Source organism: Epargyreus clarus, unplaced genomic scaffold, assembly GCF_041222505.1.
Source record: "Epargyreus clarus isolate Ecla_fem2 unplaced genomic scaffold, WU_Ecla_fem_2.2 ptg000008l, whole genome shotgun sequence".
Lineage (NCBI taxonomy): Eukaryota > Metazoa > Arthropoda > Insecta > Lepidoptera > Hesperiidae > Epargyreus > Epargyreus clarus.
The window spans coordinates 7,275,044-7,293,339 of record NW_027332216.1 but is presented as its reverse complement, the minus strand read 5'-3'; the positions used below and the strand labels follow the sequence as shown (position 1 = coordinate 7,293,339).

The 18,296-nt window shown below is 34.7% G+C and overlaps 1 protein-coding gene across 4 annotated transcripts in view; it reads right to left on the bottom strand.

Moving 5' to 3' along the window:
* IRSp53 (Insulin receptor substrate 53 kDa) overlaps positions 1 to 18,296 on the bottom strand; it is a 298,284-nt gene that overhangs the window by 74,599 nt on the left and 205,389 nt on the right. For 2 of the 4 annotated variants that reach the window (XM_073075851.1, XM_073075850.1), the window contains one exon: positions 3,739 to 3,948. In XM_073075851.1, coding sequence (XP_072931952.1) covers positions 3,739 to 3,783 — 45 coding nt within the window. In that variant the 5' untranslated portion in view covers positions 3,784 to 3,948. Of the gene's footprint in view, positions 1 to 2,779; positions 2,786 to 3,738; positions 3,949 to 4,228; positions 4,338 to 18,296 lie in introns of those variants that run through there. The other 2 variants (XM_073075852.1, XM_073075853.1) reach the window with 2 other exon arrangements.

The window sequence follows — 18,296 nt, the reverse complement described above, 5'->3', positions numbered from 1 at the left end:
TGCTTTTTATAAACCGGAAGGAATATTTCCGTCAGTAAAACACATTTCAAGTAAGTACCCATTAAATATTTTTATTTTCTTCGAGTTCCGAAAACATTAGCAAGACGTAGAGTTATTACTCTACAATTACATCAAAATGACATTACAAAGCTATTACTCATACAATACGAAATATTCTCCGTGAGTATATTTAGTAATAAAACGTTTTATTCTTCGTTTGTGTAATTTGTATTAAATATTGACATAATTTTCAGAGAGAACAAATTAATTTGTTATATGCTTCAAAAAATGTAAGAAGCCCAAATGACTAGGGTCCCTCAAGAATGATGGCTTTAGCCGTATTATTAACCTTCTGCACCAAGGAAGGAAGAATTTGTCCGTCCGTCAATCCATATATATTTTTTTTAACCATTTATAAGACCTTCAAGTATTTACCACAACTGACATATAAATGTTTACGTGTTTTCCGAACATACAAAAACGCATGAAGTGTAACTACTAGCGGTCACCCATCTTACTTCTAACAACATGCGTTGTTGCTTAAATTTCTAGATCATTTATAATCTACAAGCACAAAAAAATCACTCTCAATAATGTCTTTCAAATCGTAATCATGACAATACCTTACACAACTACATACATACATATAAACACACATCTTTAAAAGATTCCTCTGATAAATACGAGTATCTAGTTTGATCTATCTAGTTGATATCAACATTCTAATGAATTCCTTATTCGTGTAACAAGGTACTTATCTTAGTCGACGACGTTAATTAAAATAGGAAATTAATTTGTATAACGCGATATGCCCGTATTATATTTCCTGGAACGATCTTAGCTAATGATTTATATGCAGCCTGATCAGTTTGTTACTCGGATAGATAATTAAGAGGAGATTTACGAGTATTTACTCTAAAGGGTATTAAAGTGATGTAAGCGTTAAATACACATTTTTAAGTAAGTAATAACGTTTTACAGGACATATTCGGATGATAAAAATTAAAATTAAATTAATAATACCATTATTATTTTAAATTTAATTGATATAATTTAATTTATTTAATAGAATTTAACTGAAATTATTGTAACAGAAACGATAATAAATATAATGAATAAAAAGATGACTGTTATCATTGTTAAATAAACTATTGTAAAATAAATATGAATTATAAAAATTAAATAAACAAATTATAAAAAAAGCAATAAAAAACAGTCAGTGAAACCTGATAATAAAATAATAAAAAAGGAAAACAAAAACACAAACGAAAGTCATAATTCGAATTTTGAACATGGAATGCGGTATACATAATTCCATAGCATAAACAATTTAGAGAAATCGTACGGAACGCGCTCCGCCCAAAGCTGTTTCGTTGACCGTTTGACCTTGACATTAAAGGCAGGTGCACAAGATCCGCCTGTCAATGTATTCAATGGTATTTTCACTTTCTTGTTCGTTATTTTAACAACCCCTTTGAATTTCCAAAGGTCTTGTTACTTCGAAGGAGCTATGTAAAAAGGAATGCTAGTAAAAGTGTATTAAATAATTCTAGAAGGTGTCGAGTGTCTGACGTGTAATTATATCTTTATGTTAATGTTGCTAAGAATTATTATGTGTTATTGTTGTTTAAGGGCATTCAGATCACCTGTTCTGTTCATGGTTATATGACCAATCGCTATTATGCAGCGTCACCCCCGATTAGGGTTGCCATTCACCAGAGCTTTCGCGGATTTGTCCTATTTCGAAGGATATCCGCTGACTCTATAAAGGGTTTTTTAAGTGTCCACGTGAATTCTAAACACTTTTGTGTCTGACAGAAATGATTATAGAATGTTTAAATGGTATATACCTAAAATATTGTTTAACTAATTTGATAAGTAAAATACATAAATAAACATGCATTTACAAATGAAGTAAACTTTACAAGCACTCTTAAGGCACTTTCGACTTATCCAAGCCTCAGACATTTTTCAATTCAATTTATTTATTGACTTGATCAGCTAATTTATGTGCCTTTCTACCTCTGAGACTTAGTGGGAACATCACATATTTCCACATCCATAACATGAACAACAGTACAATCGCTATCGAATCACAAAGATTTCTATCGCGTATAAAATCTTTGGTGGGCGATCTCGTCGATTTCGCTTGCATCGGCCTACATACGGATCGTAAAGTTGATCATTAATTTAACAAGTTATATGATGTACCCACGAGCAAATATTGCAGCACAATTTATACTATTGGAGTTCCTAGTAAATTAATCTGTTTTCATATAGACTCGACGAAGGTAGGTAGACTTATCGACTCATAATTACCAATAAACGTATTTATGGTTTTGGAGATATTCGGTGTAATATTACGTTATTTTAGTACTTTTCAAGTAATAAACTAAAGATCTCCATCAATCCGCATTGGAGCAGAAGGTAGAAAATGTACCAGGCTTCCCGCATGTGAGAAAAGAATCATGTTTAGTGATATAACATTGCAAAAGCTGCAGGAGTTGCAACCAATTAATTGAATCTATTAAAGTTTCAAATGATTAACATCAAACAACTTATTGGTTATGATTACGTCATATTCAACAGTGAGAACATTTTTAACATTATTAACACTGTTACTAACAAAATTCTTATAAAAATGTAACGGGTTATATTTGGTTATAAAATATTCGATTTCCCCCAAGTGTGGATTTATCGTTAACGCAGCCATAAGGCCGGTGTCCCTTTCACTTCTCTAATATGGTAATAAACTACGTTAGAAATCGAGAATAACCTTTGTATATTCCGTTTTGTGAACCTGTTAGGAGATTAATATTTCCAAAAAATGTTGAGTTGGAAAATTTGTTAAAATTTTTCATATAAAAATAAATTTTATTAATTTATTGTAAAACGAGAACAAAAAATAAGTTAATTTATTGTAATTAATTTATTATTAAATTTTCTCAGTTAATTCACGTTATTACAACTACTAGTTATTTTTTACCTCAAAAGTATTTACGCAACAGATCACTCTACCTAAGTATACCTACCTACTTAATTAATGCTATAAAATTATGCTATTTTTTACTTTAATGGCCTTGGGTTGTATGTGAAGACCGATCTTATATGATCTAAGGATAACAACAATGGTACAAAAAGTAGAAGACATACAAAAAATGTAAATTACAATTCCAACACATGACATGATAATAACAGCAACTGTTTGCAATTGTATGTTCATGTATCCATTGTATGATAAAAATAAAAGAAGGCAGATTTGGGTTTTCCTGTATACATCATAACACGTTAACATTGTTAACTAAATATTTTTTGCTTGATCACGAAGTCTAATTTTTTTCAACTTCGACTTTTGGAAGGCATTTTGGGCGTTCTTTTGTATAAATTCTGTGTTTATCCATATACTAACTTTCAAAGTGGTTAGTAGATTACAAAAAAAAATATCTAAATAGATAGATAGATGAGTAATAAAAATGTTAACACAAAAAAATATTTTAAAAAAGTTCATAGTACGTTTTAAAATGACTCAAAAAACTTTCTGATAAAGCCTTTATAAATAATGCAATATTAAAAAAAATATTTTCCGAAAATAATATTTTCGTCAATTTATATAAGTATACATTATCACCACAAAGTCGTTTATATTATTGTTTGCTCATCAATCTTTGAATCCGACACATAGCTCACGAAAGTCAGCTAATTAAGAATAAAACAAAACATTAAAACATCACCCCTTACCTTGTATATTCCGTCCACGAGTTTCGTAAGTTCCTCGGTCTCCATCGCGAAATGTTTTCAGGTACCGTGAATGAATTACACGTGATCCTTCATTGAGGATTGAACACACAAACAAAGTTCGAATGTAACACTATTAACGCACTTCACATTTCTATGCACCGTCTTCAGTTGATGTTGTTTCGTTAACAATCACTTAGACACCGAAAACATCTGGAACAAAAAAAAACTACGTTAAAATCTCAAAAAGACAAACAAATTTTCCGTTAAAAAAAATGAGGCATCAAAAAGTTTTAAAAATAAACAAAAAAGCTCAACACACTTTCAAATTAGAACACTACAATCAAAACTTTTTTACTTATAACACTTTATTTAGAACCCAATGATACATTAATCCCAATCAATTTATCTAGCACACATCACTAACCCTAACTAAAGCTTCGTGCAACCTTTACGATACCTCAAACAAAACATAACAACGTAACTATCGCACCTGTTTCGAACGGAGTGGAAGCGTGCGCTCAGTCCGGAGTGAGCGGGCAGAGTACAGCCTGTACTGTACAGCCTTCCGCACGACACGCTGTCACTGCGTTAAGCGTTTAGAAATACATGGCGCGGGAGCCTACTTGAAGAAACTGTCTTGTTATAGCAATAATAAATAAGTAGTCTTTGTAATTTCTAGAGCGACGCTTAATTGCGTTTAAGTAATGCTTCATCTTCATTCATCATCAACCCGTTATTGTCCTGCTGGGCACTGGTCACGGGTCTCCTCGCAGAGTATCCCGCTGGCCAAGTGCGTATTGGTAGACTTTACACACCTTTGAGATTTTTTTATATATCTTTAGGCGTGCAGTTTAATGTTTACGCACAGGATAAAAATAACATATCAAATATTCTACAAAATTTTTGCGTGACGTGCGTCCCATTACATACATATAAAAAATCACAAGTCTCTGTTGATAACCGGGAAGACTCTCTACTTTACATATTTTTAATGGATGTTGTTATTAGATGATAGATATTAATTTATATAACTTTTACGAATAATTTGAACCATTAAGCTATGAAAATAGAGAAAATCAAGACATAATAAAATGTATTATGTAGTAATAACGTTTAAAATTGAAATGGAATCTTGGTATTTTGTAATGATGAAAAACACCAAGATTTAAATTTTTGTCTTTCTATCTATCTGTTGTTTTTGCTTTTCCGGCACATTTCCGGCTGGGTCAATTTTGTCGGACTTTCTCTGACAGTTAGTCAACCTTATAAGGACTTAGGCTAACTTAGGCTACTTTATTTCAGATAAAATATGAATGTTTCGCACAAAAACATAAAACGCACGAAATCTTCCAAATGTTTACACTTTTAAATACGGGTGAATTTGCGTGGCACAGCTCATATCTACATATTATAATGAGATTGTAACAATGAGCTCTCGCTCTAAGCGTGGACCCGTTGATGTCTAAACTTCTTGTTCACTGTTTACCACTTAATTGTTTAGATAAGATGGAATTTGGCCGCTCGTTTTGCAATGAGAATGGTTCAACGACCCACTTGACAAAATCGCCTACTTGTATGGAATGCGAATATATTTCCATAGTTTAACGGTTAATAATACCTTCCGAGGCTTTGCAATAACAGGTGTTGTCTATCCTGTTTAGAAGGATTTGCATATACCGATAAAATAAATTGCTGAGACCCTTTCTATGTCCCACAAAGGGTTAGTAACCAAGTCATGTCGGGTGTATTTACACCGCCGCATAAGACCTCCGACTAGGTTTTATAATATAGGAGCAGACGAGCATGCAGTCCACCTGATGGTAAGTGGCTACTGCCGCCCATGTACATCTGCAATCAACCCCAGATAGGATTAGATATTCCTACCTGAGGTCGGCCACAGATGCGCCGCTACCCCTGAGGACTAAGCTGGAACGCCTCGGAAAAGTCTGTCTCCCTTACCACACCCTTCAAAACGGAATACAGCAGCGCCTAACACTGCTGTTATTAGCTAGAAATAGGTGAGGCGGTGGTGCCGCCGGAGTTGAACCACAAAGGGTTCTACCACCTTCAAAAAAATTTAACAAATTGTATCATATGACAACAACTGTGAGCAACAGTTTGACGTGCTCTTCGATACATGGATGCACGCATTAAATTTTACTACTTGTGGTCACCCATCCAATATCTGACAGCGCGTCACGTTGCTTAACTTATCGGTTAAGATCTATAAACCACAAGCCTACAGTCGCTTCAATAGCGCTAAAATAAGTAATAATCTTTAACACACTTCAATAGTCGATAAAACGCATCAAAATATATTTTATTTTCGCAATGTAATTAAAAATGCAATACGTGACAATCGGGGGTTATTAAAATTAAAAAAACCCGAATTCGTGAGCTGCGAGTCGTGACATAAAATATTATGAAGCTCGTTACGAAATTCGTCAATGCCACGAGACCGATTGGCGGTAACAACTCACTCTTGTCTTACTACGGACGGGTGAACGAACGACCATGATCGAATTTCTTGCTAAGATAATAAATAAACTCACTCAGATATTGTGAATGAAATAGATTCTTTCTCTTTACGAAAAATACAACTATTGTTTGTTGTATAGCAATCATCGTATCGGTCTGGCACTCTAAGGATTCCAAGTTTATCTTGGTCAGATATGCATTTGAATGACGAATTTATAATTATGTATCTTCTGGTTCTGGGTGTTTCGTTGTGTGTTCATGGCACCCACGACATAAGCAATCCTAGTGTAAGGCTGTAAGTGTTGAAAAGTCCATCTCTCTAATACCACTTTGACTGCAGATAAACTTGTAGAGAGCTAAATATACAAGCGACGGCCCGTACCTACTGGCGATCGTCGCACATTGTTCCTGACCGTCGCCTACTGTCGCCTACAGTGGCTGGCGATTGCCGGCGACAGCCGCTTCCCGTATCATCCTTACTTATATAATTTTAAGTTGTATTACGTTATTCTTTCTTAGATAGTGATGAAACAGGTTCCTTATTAATAAGTATAGGCGTTTTGCATAGTAAGTGTTACCTACACTTCGCGAGTACAATAGACAAACAAAGTCGACTTTCATTTCTGACCGCCTACTAGATTTCAATCGAATAACTAAAGGTGTATAAATCATATAGTTAGTACTACTTAGTAGTTGTTGATGACAACGATGAACAGCTTAGGTATTCTTTAAGGGTTCTTTTAAGGTATCCATGAGTGTGGTTACAGAAACTTAGGTAGCAAATGATGATAGAATGATATTACATACATGACATTGCCTATTGACATCTGAAATCAACCCCAATAAGAATGGAAGCCTACCCAAGCTTACTTCAGTATAACATTTCGGCAATAATATGCTAGTACAATAATTATAAAAAGTCCATACGCAGTCAAACTAGGTAGAGTTCTGTCACTTTAAATATGTAAAAGTGACGCTAGTCTGACTGTCGATCTGACCGTATGTCTGGCCACACATATTACATAAAAAGTTATTTTTTAATATTTCACAAAATCTACTCCACTAGGAAGTAGTAACCATCGATTTTTTAACTCACGACGCGGTCAATTGGTGCATGACTAAAAATAGTTGTGCAAATTTCAAGTATTCTGATGTTATCTCAAGTAAGCGTGTTATGTAGTCAGCTGAAAAAAAAATAGTATAAGCAATATAATGTATGAAATGATTTTGCAATTTTCGACTAGAAATGATTGCAATTACAAAATTTTAAATAAATAAATTACAATTGATTCAATAATTTCTTTTATTACTACAATTAATACTATTACTACAATTGATACTACGAAGGTCAATGAACGACCGTGATTAGTTTGTCAATGATATAAAAGAACTTTTCAATAGTTGTAAATGAAAGAGATCTAATAATAGATAAGCCGACAAGATACATTTACACTACTGATTAGATATCTTGATTTAATGAATTATATATTATATTGTAAAATAACATAGTTATCCTGAGACTAACGAGACCAAAAAGGCTTTCACACACACACACTGTAATCAATATTTCCACGGCTGTAAGTTGCCATTCCCTATATAAGGGTTCATTGTACAAGTGACACACATAACATAAGAGCGAGCATAAAAACCTATTTACTTATGAAAAAAAAATGTGAGTGCGGCATGCGTCGCCACGCCAGAAATGGGTTTTACGTGCGGCTATAGATGTTTCACATCAAAAAAATATCGGTTCTAGATGATTAACATTTACTTTAATTGATGCAGATACTCTAATTTATTTTATCATGACACCAACCCATCCCTAACCGCAAAATATGTAAGCTTCACCACAACACCTACGTATTACAACGTATCTAAATAAGTAAGCCCCCGTCGAAACGCCTGAACAAATTAGTGATGTTGGTGTAAATTTGCATAATTACGCAAGAGATGCATGCACTGGCTTGATGTTAATCATATGCATAGCCCGTCGCCATCGTAATAGCGACATAAAATCCATTTAGTGTTGAATAAGAACATTAAAACGTCTATATTATCCACTTTGTTGCGCATTAAAATTTGGATGAGCTGCATTAATCAATATGGGATTGGAGTTTTTATAACACGATCAACATTTTGAATAATGGTTGTGTAACAAAGTATGATAGAACTCTTCGGATACGACTAAAAGATAAAATGCGACAAGGTCAATTAAAACATACTTAGGTACTAAAGTAGATCTAATTCAGTCATAAAGAGTGCACAGAAGTATGCAGTTGTAAATTTCATAGTAATATGACACACGACGGCACATTTTAGTACGTGGCCTTAAATAGTATGACAAACCTTCATAGGCTCTTTAATGTGGTTACAACCCTTCTATATCTCACTGCTAGACTTCCGATAACTGTGTGAGGCCTGGGTCATACTTTACTAAGCTGCCCCTAAGGCAAACGGATGAGGGATCCTCAACTTAGCCGGTAAAACATTTGTAAGTATTATTATCGTGTATGTGTTAACAACTTATCCACTAATGCACACGTCTTTGACATTTCTATTAAATAATCATTACATAACTTAATAAAACAGAAAGCTAAAGACGGCATTAATCTCATTCAGTTTAGTATTAATGTGGCAGATGTAAACGACATTGAGAGGGAGAAATTTATTCCGTTATAGTAGCGAAAGGGCGACACCAGTTGTCGGTAAAAAATAACTTCGGAGCCATTCCGAAGTTTTTTCGCGTCACATGCGGAGGAAAATATAAAATACAATTTCTGAGCGGATCCGTAACTTCATTTCGAACAAGATTTGCGCGGCCTGTCCCGTTCCTTGCATATGCATCCGCATATAACCCCGCATATGCACCCGCACGGGACACCCGTAACGCTTCTTTTCGTTTCTCCTGTCCCCGAGGCGTAAGAAACAAGTGTGCGACGGCTGTTTATTTCAGTTGGAACTTGTTTAGCTCGGATTGAACTAGTTGGTACCGGATTTCGGGACTATGCGTTTTGTTATACGAAAACTGTAAGCGTTTTCAAACTCGGAATAGTTTCAGTTACGGGGTTCTTATACATACAGACTATAAAATACTTGAAGCAAGTTTATAGGATTTTATTGGCATAGTATGAACAAATAACATTTATGAGCTAATTATTTTATAATTTGAATAAACTGACAAGCATATCAAATCAACCAAAGTGATTAATGTATTCAAGTCTTTCAAGCTAAATTAGGTATGAATGAATAACTTAGATTCAGATTTTCGAATCACTTGTTTTACAAGGAACATGAACATATTTACCCTTATTACTATTAAATATAACAAATTTGATGAAGCACTTTGATTATCAGTTTGATTATAATACAAGCGAGAAAGCTTAAACTTAAGTTTTTTTTATATTTAACCTAACGATAAGGCAGACGGGCTACCTAATGGAAAGCAGTCCGTCGCCTATGGACATTTCCAACATCAGAGGAGTCGCCAATGTATCGCCGGCTTTAAAGGAGCTCTTTTTACACCCCCTTGAAGAGCCCCATGTCATAGAGAATACCTTAGGAGGAAGTTCATTCCACATTTTGCACGTACTCGTAAGTAAGCAAATTAAGTAACAAAATTTACTTGACACTTCTTTATAATGCGTATAGCGTCACCCGCATCATCGAGTGACATGAATGATTGAAACGAAGTCACGTCACTCGACTGACAGATTATGCAAGTACACTATGGGAAATTTCCCAGGTGTGTCGGATCTCATTAGCGTAAGTCCGTACAATGGCCGGATTCCCGATATCCTGTCGCACTCGGCTGTAATACTCTGAACGAATCTTGGATAATGAACTCTTCTTTATATATATCGAGTGGGGGAAATCTAAAGATTCCAGACCTTCTGGTGGAAAGATTGGGTTATATGATATTTCAGAAACCTTCTCGGTGGCATCCTTTCGCATAAGGGAAAACTCCGGAATCTCGAAACGAACTCACCAGTGCTTCCCTTGCTTGATTCCATTAGACTCTTCTCGGAGCAAGTATAGTCCCTTAGTAAAACGACAATTTGTGACAACAATAAATTGTTGTCTCCTTAAAATAGCAAGTAAACAATGGAAATTTTCCCAAAAGTATTACATCTCATTAGCGTTAGTCCTTACAATGGACGGATTCCCGATATCCTGTCGAACTTGTCTGTAATACTCTGAACGAATCTTGTATAATAAACTACTATTCATCTTTTATTATAATGAGCTAATAATGTTGTGCTAGTTAACCTAATTTTAGACGCGTTTCACGGTGGGTAGAGACAAGAAACAATATCTTCTACCTATTATGAATATTCGCTCTATATTGTAGAGCGTGGAATAAATCTGTGAAAGCTTAATGGTTATAGTCCAAGATCCCAGGGCCACCAGACGTCACGTATTTTCTGACGAAGGAAATGTGGACGATTGAGTAGTGTTAGTATGTACTAAGAACGCATGCCTACCTGCTAGCTTGCTCAGACGGCCAATTTTCAGGTATCAGGTAATCAAGGTACATAAAAACATTACTTACCTCACGTAAATTCTCCAAGCTGATTTTTACGTATATTTTAGGCAATATCCTTAAAAATAAGTCGCCAATACTCCCAGACACTTTCCGTCGGCCGTATTGCTTTGCAGACGCTTTAAAGCTCCCAAAATAATTACTTAACTTCACGTAAATTCTGATGCTCCATTTTTATATATGTCTACCAGACAACTATTTTAAAATCTTTTACAAGAAGACAGACCGATCCAAGGGGCCAATCATCCCCTAAGCTCAATTTTAATGCCTCTGTGGGTAGGAGCGCGAGGGCATTATCCACGCGCATGAGACTGAGTGAGACATGTATTAGGATATATTGACCTCTCTCTCTCACTCCGTTACAATTTACTCATATAACTTAATTATTAATATTAAAAAAATCAGCTAAAAAATAAAAAATCAGGTAAATAATTAAAAATTAACTTGTAAAAAAATGCTCATTTGACTACAATAATTCTAGAATTTTATCCTACAAGCTGTTTTGATAAATTCGAAAAAACTTCAATTTTTTTTTTAAGCAATATCAAATACTCGATAGTGTTAACGAATTCATTGAATAACAGCATTTTTTTTTTAATTATTTATTTATTGGGAATTAATCATAAGTAAAATACAAAGTAGAAAAATATTAATCTCTCAAAATTTCTGAGTAGTGCCTCTAACCCTTTACACCCGAGATGATATGAGCGTGAGTTTCACTTTAAAAAAATTCCCACGCGATAGCTTCTTATTTTTCGAAACGCAACCGATGCCGATCGATCGTGAGGAGAGTATCGCACGTGCTACCGGCTAAGTGAGCGGGGTGCAGGCGGTCAGTTGTGCTAGGGACTCGTCCAAAGATGGCAGATTGTTTCGACCCGCGCACTGTCACAGATATGTAATTATTTTTGGTATTAAATGTTTAGTATCTGTTATTAATTATTGCTTATTTAAAAGTTAAAAGAACACTTAATACGTGGACTTTATTAGTTTATTCGATTAACTTGCAATTTAGATACAATTAAGTTGCAAATTTCAACTGTTACGATCGTGTGCCTTCGGTTGTTGGTGCAGAATAACGTTTGATGAAAATGCTTTTATTGCTATTACTATTATTTTGTTTGTTTAAATTTTAGGGGTACATTTAAATGACGATCAGATTTTGCTCGTGCGGGGTGAGGAGAATTATATCGGACATTGAAGATCTTCATGAAAGTGAAGAGCTTCAACCAAATAGATTAGAAGAGTTTCAATTTAAAGAATTGTGCCCTGAAACAGATCCAGAAGCACATGCAGACCCTCAAATAGAAACTGACCTAGAATTGGATCTGGAACTTGAGCCTGAACCTCAACCATCTACTTCAAAATCATCCCTAGAAATTTCTCGCCGCCGAGCATCTTCAAGTCCAACACATCGAAAAATAGCTTGGAAAAGAATACGTTTTCTGTCTTGAAAAGGTATATACATCCCTAGCAACATCTCCAGTAAAGTTTCCAAAGAAATATTCATCTTAATATTTGAATTGTGAGGCTCTTGATATGTAACCAGATGTACAAATTTATATTATCTAAGAAGAACCGGTCGAAAACTTAATTTAATTGCAATAGATATGGCTAAAGTTTTCTCCATCTGCATTATCATTGGATGTATTCCCTAGCCAAGAATACCTACGCCTTGGAGACCTGGATTGAAGACGGAGGCAATAACAGAAGACAGAAGAATGTTGATTTTCATAGAATTACGTAGTTTAGGTTTCATTGCCAAGACAGATTTTTTATAAAGACTAATGAAAATAAAGACAGTGATGTTAAATATCTCCAAATTGTTTTAATTTTCTAATATTCCAAAGACTAGCAATGAGCAATGTCAAATGAGCATTTTTTTACAAGTTAATTTTTAATTATTTACCTGATTTTTTATTTTTAGCTGATTTTTTTAATATTAATAATTAAGTTATATGAGTAAATTGTAACGGAGTGAGAGAGAGAGGTCAATATATCCTAATACATGTCTCACTCAGTCTCATGCGCGTGGATAATGCCCTCGCGCTCCTACCCACAGAGGCATTAAAATTGAGCTTAGGGGATGATTGGCCCCTTGGATCGGTCTGTCTTCTTGTAAAAGATTTTAAAATAGTTGTCTGGTAGACATATATAAAAATGGAGCATCAGAATTTACGTGAAGTTAAGTAATTATTTTGGGAGCTTTAAAGCGTCTGCAAAGCAATACGGCCGACGGAAAGTGTCTGGGAGTATTGGCGACTTATTTTTAAGGATATTGCCTAAAATATACGTAAAAATCAGCTTGGAGAATTTACGTGAGGTAAGTAATGTTTTTATGTACCTTGATTACCTGATACCTGAAAATTGGCCGTCTGAGCAAGCTAGCAGGTAGGCATGCGTTCTTAGTACATACTAACACTACTCAATCGTCCACATTTCCTTCGTCAGAAAATACGTGACGTCTGGTGGCCCTGGGATCTTGCTCTATTAGTTATATTATTCTGAGCGTTTGATTCTTGGGCATCTCCAATTTTTGCAGTTCCTATGTTCTTACACTTAAGCACAAAGTTGAATCGTCTTTTTATTAACACATAAAATAAATCAATAAAACATTACAGAAACTCTTTCCAATTCGTTTTAAAGCTTTGCAATGTACTCTGAGTGGTATGCAGAAAATGTCAACAGCTGGACTCCATTCCACCAAGCCATTGAACAAGGTCAGTGCTCGCATCAGTGGAGACTCTTTCATTAGGATGAGTCTTGGATTAGTATATCTCCCTTACAAACCCCTAGAAAGCAGAGGGATGGAGGCGCCTCCGGAGTCGAACCACAAAGGGATTACCATCATAAATTATTATAATAATATTTACTTGTATAATTCAGATAACGCAATGCAAGCTCATAAATTATTCATAACTTAATTAGCTATATTATAGACCTGTTCCATTATGTTCGTAATATAAATTCCTTACAAATTAAACACCTTAAAGCAATAACAGAAGCCGCCCACATAATTGCTACAAAAGAACAAAATCAACTCCGATATCTTCAATACAAATCCGATTTATCTAAGCACCGCAGACAAGAATACGAGTATGAATATTCAACCACAAGTGCATTCGCATACATTATCCGGAGATAACAAGGTTCGTCAGCTATTCGCGCGATGTCTACGTTTTGCTAACTCACAGTACAATGTAAGATTTCCGTTCAGAGACTTGGCACGGAATACCGTAATGTATTATTTTTGAAGGAATTTCCCATCCGAGTAAGTTTTCAGGTATAATCTCCGTATATAAATGGTTTGTATGCAGTTTACTTACAAATTAGCTCTTTATTATGGTTACAAAAATTTTAACTGAGAGAAAATGCCCCACTGTTGGGTTGATTTTCACGTGACGTTTATAAATAGGCTAATATAACGGCGAAAATAGGAAAAATAAATCTCAATGTAAAGATTTCAATATCACAGAAGCTCTAAATAGGATAATATGTGTTTGTGTAAAATGTAAAAAAAAATCATATATAGATATATCCAACACATGGGAGAACGAATAAAAAACAAATTTTGAAACTACAAAACTACAGTTATTTTCTATACAAATCCGATTTATCTAAGCACCGCAGACAAGAATACGAGTATGAATATTCAACCACAAGTGCATTCGCATACATTATCCGGAGATAACAAGGTTCGTCAGCTATTCGCGCCGATGTCTACGTTTTGCTAACTCACAGTACAATGTAAGATTTCCGTTCAGAGACTTGGCACGGAATACTGTAATGTATTATTTTTGAAGGAATTTCCCATCCGAATAAGTTTTCAGGTTAATAACTCCGTATATAAATGGTTTGTATGCAGTTTAGTTACAAATTAGCTCTTTATTATGGTTACAAAAATTTTAACTGATAGAAAATGCCCCACTGTTGGGTTGATTTTCACGTGACGTTTATAAATAGGCTAATATAACGGTGAAAATAGGAAAAATAAATCTCAATGTAAAGATTTCAATATCACAGAAGCTCTAAATAGGATAAAGTAGTGTGTAGTAGTGTTTGTGTAAAATGTAAAAAAAAACATATATAGATATATCCAACACATGGGAGAACCAATAAAAACAATTTTGATGTCACTACAAAACTACAGTTATTTTCTATACAAATCCGATTTATCTAAGCACCGCAGACAAGAATACGAGTATGAATATTCAACCACAAGTGCATTCGCATACATTATCCGGAGATAACAAGGTTCGTCAGCTATTCGCGCCGATGTCTACGTTTTGCTAACTCACAGTACAATGTATGTACTGTACAGTAGATTTCCGTTCGGAGACTTGGCACGGAATACTGTAATGTATTATTTTTGAAGGTATTTCCCATCCGAGTAAGTTTTCAGGTTAATAACTCTGTATGTTACATTAGATTATATGCAGTTTGGTTATAAATTAGCTCTTTATTATGGTTATTGAATTTAGGATTTCCCCTTAACGTATATAAATAGGCTGCGATAAAGCGAAAATCGTAGCCTCGCTGTTAAAAATTCAAATTAAAAAACACAGAGGCTTGAAATAAGAAAATAGGTTTGTGTGCAAAAGTATAATAGCATATATAGGTACATCCAACACATATGAGAGATCGAATATAAAACAATATTAAAGTCACTGCATTTTTTTATAATACTAAGTATCTTGTAAAAGTACTTAACAACGTAGAGAATTTAACACTAAAGTTTAATAAATTATGTCTCATATTCACCTTGAAAGGGTTAAAAAAACAGCGATTTCTGAGTCAACAAATGTTTAATTACATATGCACATCCGATTGGACACGGGACGGTAATCACTTTTATTTTACGGCAATTTTAAAGGCAATACGATTATGCGAATGCAATTTCGATTCATAAAACGGAAACAAATTTGAGGATATACTGACTGCAGTCTATAAAAATAACAAACGGTATTATACTGGATAGGGTATAAAGGTATAAATTGTTAAATCACATCCGTTGTGGTTTTCAGTAGGTTTATCCGAAGTTTCAGAAACAAAACAATGTGTTTTCTAGAAGCATTGCCATATTAAAATTGGAAAACCTTAGGATTTATTTATTAGTCTTAGGATGACTTTTCACCAAATGTATGATGTAGCTAACCGATATGCGAGCTAAGCTACATAGTTAAGTTAAGTTAAGCGAGTAAAATGAGCTATGCTACACCGGTCGCGATGCTTAACTTTCATCGGTAGCTCCAATCTTACTCGCATTCCTCCATATAAAAACGTAGCTTTTCTAAGTGACTCACATCCATGTTTAGGTACCTCGCACATGAGTGAGAAGGCACCCTAAAGGTTGATGCCCAAGACATTTGTAAGATAAATAAATAAACCATATATCCAATAAAAAATATCGATAAAAGTTTACACCATACAATTCAAAATGAATATTTTACGTTCCCATGGTTAAGCATATCTAATTGGCAAACTTAAACAACATTAAATTATTATACATTATACAAGGAACTTGAAACCTGCGTATTTAATAAGCATTCATCAAATAATAAAATTTTTGAACGTTTTGGGAAAAATAAAATAAAACCCTGAATGGAATTCCCAGCAAAAATTACTCCCGATCGCTTTTAAATGTTCTGCACAGCATTTTTCATTAACCTGCGCTTTAAATTTTAAAATATTACTTCCATTGGAAACTTTAGTAAATCTGTGTTACATTTATAGTTGTAGTACTACGAAAAGTAGTTATAGCTTATAAACTAACAACGTTTATACATATCTGTATCATTTACATAAATGAAAGTTTTTATATGTAACTGGTCACATAAATTCAGGTTATAGAAATAAAAAATAACTGACGAAAAAAATAAACGTTACTGCAAACTGCAAATGTCGTAAAATAAAATTGAATCAAGCTCATAACCAAAATTCCATCCAAATTGGATCAGTAGTTTTTGAGAAAATCAGAAGAAGATAAATATGTCAGCACATACAAACATACATAGGTACATACAAACATACATAAAAAGTGGTCGAATACAGACTCTTTTTTTGAAGTCAGTTAAAAAGCAAAGCTTCGCCATTTAACTCCAAACCCCGCTAACTGGAGCTAGTTGTGAGCTCTGTTATTTCGGCACACAGGGGTGGTTCGTCATAATCCCGTCACCGACGAGTCATTACCCGCCACTGATTGCTACCGGAATGCTTGCTTTTGATAGCTCCAAATTGACTACCTTCCCGCACACGCGTTTAGTAAGCAACGTAAGCCGTATTTAATAAAACTCTACCACTGACTGATTCACTACCTACAATTAAAATAGTTTCAAGGTGTGAAAATAGTACATTACAATACGAGGACGAAAAATTTTTTTCTGACAAGTGTGAGTTTGCAGGCCGAGCCGCAGGCGAGGACTGCAATCACACGAGTCAGAAAAACATTTTTCGTCCGCGTGTTGTATAAAATTTTATATTACGGGGTCGGAAATGGGGGTTTTGCGCACGCGAAGCGTGCGTAAAACGTCAATTTACGCACGCCGTGATATAAAATTAATTTTTGTAGAAGAGCTACCTATACAAGTATATACAAGGATAAACAGACGATCATATCTTTAATTTATTTCTATAATTTATAAACCGCAAAATTAAATTAATATAATAGAAATCTCAATAATAAGGCCTTATCCTTCTTTGCCAATATTACATATTACTTGCGGTTAATAGTCGATGATTCATAAATAAAAAAAAAAAAACGCTTTCTACACTCACAGCCCCACACTAGGATTCCCTGTGTCGTGGGTGCCATGGACACACACAGAGACAAATACACAAACACCCAGACCCAGAAACAGAAATCTAAATTCATCACTTAGATATCTGTCTGGCCGGGGATCGAACCCGGGACCCTTTGCGCGTCAGACCGGTATGGTGACCGCTCCGCCACGTGGGTCGTCACAAATAAAAACAAAGCAAGTTGATAGAGAAGGAACCATTAAAAAGCTTCAACATTTAACCTCACAATCGCATAACTCTGATACACACGAGAGGTCCAGTTCGTCCTAATCCTGTCACCGTATCATTACCCGCCTTTGATTGCTAACGGAATGCTTTTACTTTTGGCATCAAATTGGATATCTTCATGGACGAATATGGTAATCTACAGCTGACATGCGCAAACATTGATTTATGGGACTGAAATTTTGAACTTACTTTAACGGTATGTGAGTTCGTAATTTCATGTTAAACGCGTTGTATTGTAGTATTTGAAACCATTTTTCGTTTGCTTTTGTTAATGGCAGCAACCCTTTTTAAGTCTACTGGGCATAGGTCTTTCCCTACAACTGGGGGAGATTTGAAGTATACTTCACTGTGCTGTCCAAATTGATGGACGATAATTACTAACACTTTCACTACATTGCAACGTTAAATTACATATTTTATTGCTTTTATTTTTATTTAATGAATTATTGGGGCTGCTGTCCTATTTCATAGTATTTTAACCACAGTTGGGTACAAAACAAATACAGGTCTGTGA